The sequence below is a fragment of the Nicotiana sylvestris genome, chromosome 2 (assembly GCF_000393655.2).
Source record: "Nicotiana sylvestris chromosome 2, ASM39365v2, whole genome shotgun sequence".
NCBI classification, from domain to species: domain Eukaryota; kingdom Viridiplantae; phylum Streptophyta; class Magnoliopsida; order Solanales; family Solanaceae; genus Nicotiana; species Nicotiana sylvestris.
In genome coordinates, this window is record NC_091058.1 from 116,652,649 (window position 1) to 116,660,531 (window position 7,883).

At 37.3% G+C, this 7,883-nt stretch overlaps 1 protein-coding gene across 1 annotated transcript; it reads left to right on the top strand.

Moving 5' to 3' along the window:
* The first annotated feature begins 3,146 nt into the window (after positions 1–3,146).
* LOC104240252 (uncharacterized) lies at positions 3,147–7,402 on the top strand. The gene is made up of 2 exons (XM_070168161.1): positions 3,147–3,306; positions 3,465–7,402. Exon 2 carries the CDS (start codon positions 4,204–4,206, stop codon positions 6,982–6,984), a length of 2,781 nt encoding a protein of 926 aa, XP_070024262.1. The 5' UTR covers positions 3,147–3,306; positions 3,465–4,203; the 3' UTR covers positions 6,985–7,402.
* The last annotated feature ends 481 nt before the right edge of the window (positions 7,403–7,883 follow it).

Below are 7,883 nucleotides of genomic sequence, written 5' to 3' on the forward strand. Positions count from 1 at the left end.
AAGTTCATATATCGGCTTTACAAACTGATGCAAGTTTAAGTGGCTAGGAAGCCATTTCTCCTAGTATTTATTATGGAATAATTATTTATTCAATTTTAATAAAGTTTTAAATAGATCATATATTAGTCTGTGTCCTTTGCTTATATAGTAGATGATTTAGTGTATAGAGTTTAGCTTGTACACGAAAGATTAAATCATCGGTTCTTATAAGTATAAAGTTTGAGTTCACAATCTAATGATGGAATTGGACAAACCATCATGGATGATTGTAGCATAAGATTAAATATAATTTATCTTGATTATGGGAATAGTTTAATTCCAATTTCTTGTACTAGTGTATTTTGTATGTATTGAACGGACCAAGTAGAGATAAGTATTTTATACTGACTTAATAAAATAAACTCTCTAGCCATTAAATGTACTTATACTCTTAATATTAATATAATTATTATTAGCTGTGTACATTATTATTGTTTTGATTTATTAAAAGGCGAGATTCTTTCGTGGGTCAATATGCCTGGTAAATTGGATAATAATAATGTACATTGGCGAAGTAATAGTTAGTTGATGGAATCCATGTCTCGATTTAGAGATTGATGATACACCTTTATGAAAGCTTATAAGTTTTCATGTGTAAACCCGGTTGGTGGATTTTATATCCGACACATGAAATAAGTTAAGCGAAAGTCTAAAGGAAATAATCAATAAATTAAATCGTCAGTAATTTAATTTAATTGATTAGTATCTGAATAATATGGCGAGTTAAATAAGATTTAATGGATGAATTTTGAAATTGAATAAGAAGTGCAATTATAAATTTTTAGTGAAATAATTCGTAATTAATTATGGTAGATATTAATTTCGAAAATTAGAAATTAATTCCATAATTGGAGCCTTGTTAATTAAATTATGTGGTCCCTACTATGCCTAAATAATAGGAAATAAAGGAATCATTTTTTTTTGTGGAAAAGAAAACCCAACAGGTTTTGGAAAAGAGTTTTAACCCTTAAAACTTGTGCTATAAATACATAAGGTTTTCTATCTAGAGGGAGTAGTACATGGTGGCCGAAATTTTCAGCCAAGTTTTCCTAGAAATTTGGGTAACACAATAGAAGATCGTAGAACGTTCGATTATCACGATTGTGCGGATGATGGAGATTCCATTGAGAAGTTATGGAACTGAAGGCTCACGTGATAGAAGAGATATGTTCACGCTTCAAGAGGTAGCCCGTGACACCCCATATACACTAGTTGTCTAGATTACATGTGATTTTGATACTGGGATTGCTTTCGCTGCTCGTTATAATCCATCACTTCAACCATAAAAGACAAGCCTTGGCCATCGGAACATGAACAAACAACCCAATACATAAAAATGAAACATATGGCAACAGGAACAGCAGTTTCTGAGTTGAAAAAAACAAAACGAGGATGCTTGAAGGGGTTGACCAATATGCTGATTCGATTAGATTAGATTTATAAACTACAAAAAGATGGAAAAATCCAGCACTCCACTTGCTTCTCCCCAAATATTTTATGTGATATTGTACGATTTCATTTTGTTTTCTCCTTGTTAAAAAAAATGTACACATAATTTCAGTCGCCTATTTTATTTATTCTTATAGTTGAGATTCGAAGCTGTCACCTCTCACGGTTATGCTTTTTTTTTCTTTCTGCAAGTATGTTTGGATTATAGTTTTACAATGTGCTTATTGTAGACTAAAAAGATGAAAAAACAATATTATTAATCTCAGGAAAATCCCAAGTTATTACTCACCTCAATAAAAGCAATTTATTTTCTTCTTTTTCTTTTTACATTATGCTGCAGTCATGGTCAAATTTCCACCTTTTTTGCCTTAAGAAGCAACTTTAGTGGTCAGCCGAAATGAAAAGTGAAAATTACTCAATGGAAAATCAAAAGAACAAAAAGAGAATTTCAACATTTTCTTTTTCATTTCTATTTGTTTAATCCAAAGGGAAGAATAAGACGTTATAAAGAATAATGATTCCAGTTCCTGAATTTTCTTTTAGTCTTGCCAACGAAATTTGAAGATATAAACCAATCTTGAACCATTAAAAGTCCTTCCTTTCAAGTGCTTCTAATTTACATTTCAGTTTTTACTTTATAAAAAGTTGCACTCTTTGACCGACTGCAACATATTAGTCACCTTATTTCTTTTTTTATATTTATAGACACTTATGTCTAATTAACGTTTATGTAGCATGATTGTGTATATATATATATTTATTTATGCTTAAAATAGTAAATGGACAAATTTTAAAGTCTTTTCCCCGTTAATAATACGGTATTCAAAATCCATTGATTCAACTAATTCAAATTCATATTGAATATATAGACTCACTAAAAGAAATAAATTACTGAAAAATTCTTCGATCCAGAAGGCGAACTTAAATCTTGTTCAATTTTAATCTCTTTAGTTTAATGTACATTCAGAAGTAAATATACCGAAATGACCAATCTTGGATTATAAGAGATGGATACGATCATTCTATTCTTAAGTAGGGACTTTTAGTTTGAGATCTAAGAATGGACGAATTTTGCTAGGCTAGAGAGCAGAGGCGGATCTAGGTGGTCGAAAGAAAGTTCAGCCGAACCCATTTCACTAAAAATTACAATATATATAAGATTAAATTTTTTTCATATATATATATATATATTAGGCGTTAAATCCTCTTAATTTTTTTACGTGTTTAATTTTATTTTATTTTGAATTTCCTAGGTGAAAACTCTATTTCCGACACTACTAAAAAGCACTTTCCTCTTTAATAAATATTAGGCAACGTGAATTCAAATTAATATCTAAAGACGGGTATCGAACATAGAAAGAAAAAAAAAATAGGGTAAAAAGGGTAGAGGGTTGAAGATTAGCTGGAATTTGGAAAATAGTGGGATTAGACAGAAAACAGCTTTTAAAAGCTAAGCTAATGGTTTGACTTGAGAAATCACCGTTAAAAGGCAAACGTCTATTGGGTGGACCCTACGTTACCACAGCAAAACCAACTTTTAATATTATCCCATTTGATTAACTTAATTGATTAATTCAGTAACAAAATTAATTTAATAAATTATTAGAGGAGAGAAGCACACAACTTATCTCTTAGTGGGGGGCTGTGTATGTGAAAGTCAATGTCATTTCTTACTGTTTGTTAGATAGAGAAGAAAAAAAATGTAGTAGTTGTACAATTTACATGTAGTGTGTAGATACAGCCAGATAGAATCAATCAAGAAAGAGAGAGAGAGAGAAGGAGAGAGAAATTAAGAGAGTATTGGTGTAATCAATAGAGGTATGCTTTTGGGCTCAGAACTGCAATTAATGCTCCTTTCATTTTGAGACTGTTGCTTTTAATTGGCTTTACCCCAAAAGAAAAAAAGAAAAAAGAAAAAGCCTAGTGAGAGATAATAGTAATATGAAGAGTGTATTTTTTTTCAACTCTACTTTCAGGTGTCTTTGATTGAGGATTAGCTGGAGGTTTTGGAGGTGTAGATTCTTCTTCTTCAATCTCTCTCTCTCTTTTTCTGTTCGTTTGGTGTCTTTTTTTGGTGTCCATTTCTTGAAGATCTGCTTTGTTGCTTACTTTTGGGTGTTGGGGTTTCTTCCAATTTCATTCAACTTGTTGACTTTGGATTTGGACATTGTGGGGTTTTGTAAAAGTTAAGTCTTTGAGTCTTGGATCTTAAGTTCCGTCTAGGTTTTTTCCCCTTCAAATGTTAACTTCTATATTCTTGTTCGTTGAAATTTCTCACCTCAAGAACCTGAAATTGATTGATTGAGTATTCCAGTCAAAGATTATTGGGTTTGTGTCAATCTTCAAGAAAGGGCAAAATTAGGGTTTCTTTGATCTGGTCTATTTTGTATAATTTTTAATCAATTCTTTTGATACCAGTATCTGGTCTTTGTGTTTTTGGTAAAGGCAAATGCTTTAGGACTTTCCCTCCTTAAGTTAGGGTGCATTTGATTTTTGAAAGCAAAGGTTTTGATTCTTGGGGGGATGCTTTTAGCTTGATTCCTTTGCTTTTCCAGAAGTTAGGGTTTGGGTACTAAGCCTTTCTTTTTCTGGGGTTTAGAGTTAGATGGGCTAAAAACTATTTCTTTGTCTTTGGTGAAGCTTTGTTCAGTCACTCCTTTTTTGGGTCCTCTCTGTGATTGATTGACACACAGACAAAGAAAAAATAAGGTTGTAATGCATCTTTCACTATGGAAGCCAATATCTCACTGTGCTTCTCTGATCTTGGACAAAAAGAGCAGAAAGAGAAATGGGTCTAACCATACCACCGAAGAGATAAAGAAAAACCCATCTGTGCTGAAAAAATTGCAAGAGCATAAGCTGAGGGAGGCTCTTGAGGAAGCATCTGAAAATGGGTCTCTTGTTAAATCTCAAGATGTGGACTCCCTGTCAGCACAGAACCAAGATGAAGGCTTGGGCCGATCCCGGTCACTCGCTAGGCTACATGCCCAAAAAGAGTTCTTGAAAGCCACTGCTCTTGCTGCAGAGCGCACTTTTGAATCTGAGGACTCCATTCCTGAGCTAAATGAAGCCTTTTCTAAGTTCTTGACCATGTATCCTAAGTACCAGTCCTCGGAAAAGATTGATGAGCTGAGGTCAGATGAGTACTCTCACCTTTCTGGCTCTGCACCTAAGGTATGTCTTGATTACTGTGGATTTGGGTTGTTTTCATTCCTTCAAAGTGTTCATTACTGGGAGTCATCTACATTTAGCTTGTCTGAGATTACTGCTAATTTGAGCAATCATGCTTTGTATGGGGGTGCTGAGAAAGGCACTGTGGAACACGATATTAAGACTAGAATTATGGATTACTTGAACATCCCTGAGAATGAGTATGGTCTTGTTTTTACTGTGAGTAGGGGCTCAGCTTTTAAGTTGTTAGCTGAATCATACCCTTTTCAGACCAACAAAAAGTTGTTGACTATGTTTGATCATGAGAGCCAGTCGGTTAACTGGATGGGTCAGTGTGCCAGAGAGAAAGGTGCCAAGGTTTATAGTGCATGGTTCAAATGGCCTACCCTCAAACTATGTTCAACTGATTTGAGGAAGCAAATTTCGAACAAAAAGAGGAGAAAGAAAGATTCAGCTACTGGTCTCTTTGTTTTCCCAGTCCAATCTAGAGTTACTGGTGCCAAGTACTCATACCAGTGGATGGCACTGGCTCAGCAGAATAATTGGCATGTGTTGCTTGATGCTGGCGCTCTGGGTCCAAAAGACATGGATTCTCTAGGATTGTCTTTATTCCGGCCGGACTTTATAGTTACTTCATTCTACAGGGTGTTTGGTTATGACCCAACTGGATTTGGATGCCTTCTTATAAAAAAATCTGTGATGGGAAGCCTTCAAAATCAGTCGGGGCATGCTGGGTCTGGTATAGTAAAAATTACTCCTGTTTTCCCCTTGTATTTGAGTGACTCCGTTGATGGTTTCCCTGGATTGGCCGAGGATGATGAAGCGGGAGAGGACAGTGAAGCAAATGCTGAAACTCGGCCAGGATCTCAGTTGCCAGCCTTTTCTGGTGCTTACACTTCTGCTCAGGTCAGGGATGTATTTGAGACGGAGATGGAACATGACAACAGCTCCGATAGGGACGGAGCCAGCACGATATTTGAAGAGACTGAAAGCATTTCTGTTGGGGAGGTAATGAGAAGTCCAGTCTTTAGTGAAGATGAATCATCTGATAACTCCCTGTGGATTGACTTGGGCCAGAGCCCCTTGGGATCTGACGGTGCTGGGCAATCCAACAAACAAAAGATTGCCTCTCCAGCACCCCCATTTTGGTTTGCTGGCAGGAAGAATAATAAAAGGCTCTCGCCCAAGCCTTCAAAGATATCAAGCAGCCCATTGTATGACACAGGGCGGCATGAGGACAACCATGTGCTATCATTTGATGCAGCTGTCCGGTCGGTGTCTCAAGAATTCGACCACTTCAAGGAGATTCCTGAAGAAGACCAATTTGATAAGAGAAGCCCAGAGATCGAGGAAGAACCAGAGACCAGCAAACAGGGTCACATGTTGATTTCTTCTGTAAGGGGATCTGGTCTGGACAACTCAACTTCAATTTCTCGGCATCAAACCCTTGATAATGGATCAATCTCTGAGATATGCCCGGAGATTAAAGAGAGTGCTATAAGAAGAGAAACTGAAGGTGAGTTCAGGTTATTGGAAAGGAGAGAAGGAAACAGATATGCAGGAGGTAGATTTTTTGGTATAGAAGATGCTGATCAGCCTGGAAGCCGGGGAAGACGTGTATCCTTCAGCATGGAAGACAACCGTAAACCTCGCCAGAGCCATACACTTGAGCCTGGGGAATTGTTAGCAACAAGTTTGGATGATGACGAGTACCTTAGTGATGGGGATTATGACGACGGGCAAGACTCAGACAGGAGAGAACCCGAGATAGCATGCAGGCATCTTGATCACATAAACATGTTAGGTCTCAATAAAACTACTCTCCGGCTAAGATATCTCATCAATTGGCTAGTTACCTCGTTGCTTCAGTTAAGATTTCCTGGTTCAAACGGGGAAGACAGTTCACGGCTAGTTCGCATCTATGGTCCGAAAATCAAATATGAGAGGGGTGCAGCTGTTGCATTCAATGTGAGAGACAGAAACAGGGGCCTCGTGAGTCCTGAAATAGTTCAGAAAGTGGGTGAGGCACATGGTATCTCTTTGGGCATTGGTATCTTAAGTCATATACGGATCTTAGACAGCCCAAAACAGCAGCAACGATCTCTGAGTCTTGATGACACTACCCTTTGCAAACCAATGGAAAATGGCAAGCATGACGGTAGAAGTGGGTTTGTCAGAGTCGAAGTTGTCACTGCTTCACTTGGCTTCCTCACTAATTTTACTGATGTCTATAAGTTGTGGGCTTTTGTGGCTAAATTTCTTGACCCTGGCTTTATTAAAGAAGCTGGACTCCCGCCTGTTGCAGAAGAAGAGACCGAGGCATGAAGCTTGAGGCTGGTTTAATAGCTTTTACTCCTTTTGTTCCTAACCTAAGATGCAGGGATGTATCGCCGACCGTAAGTTCACTCTGATGAAAGTTCAGGTTCAAGAGAAACAATGAAAGGTCTGAGATGTATTCTTTTGGCCCCCCTGTCTCTTTTTCGATGCATGTGGGAGAATTTTTTTCATTCTTGTTTTTAATTGCTTGAATGTTTCTTTCTTTACCTTTTTTGGAGTTCCTGTAGAGTTGGGAGTTAGAAATCTGTATTTTCTCAGGTAGTCATGAATCATGATGAACCAAAGCAGATATAAGCAGGGGTTAAATGATCCCTTTCCACCATTTGCCCTATTGCTTCTCAGCTGTGTATAATGATCATTCATGCTTGCTCAGTCTCTTATACAGTCTCTTGTCTTTGCTCCTGCATCAAGTTCTTGCTATCAGCATAATTTTGTCATAAAGTATATTCATAATGTCCAGTATACTACTATCAAAGTAAACAGTATTCTTACTACTGAGTGTCCATCTGAATGATTTTGACACACTTCAAGGCAGCCTGGTGCATAAAGCATCCCACATTCACGTAGGGTCCGGGGAAGGGCCACACCCAAGGGGGGTGATGTAGACAACCTACCCTAATGCAAGTATTAATGGTTGTTTCTGCGGCTCGAACCCGTGACCTATATGTCATATGGAGACAACTTTACTACCCAATGCAAGTATTAGTGGTTGCTTCTGCGGCTCGAACCCGTGACCTATAGGTCATATGGAGACAATTTTACTGTTGCTCCAAGGATTTTTTTTTGACACCCTTCGGATTTAGAAATTAATGGTCACTTGACCAAGTTCCATGTTTAGTGAGTTGAATGCCTTCTATAGGCAATTAATGTTAGAGAGTTATGCTGTT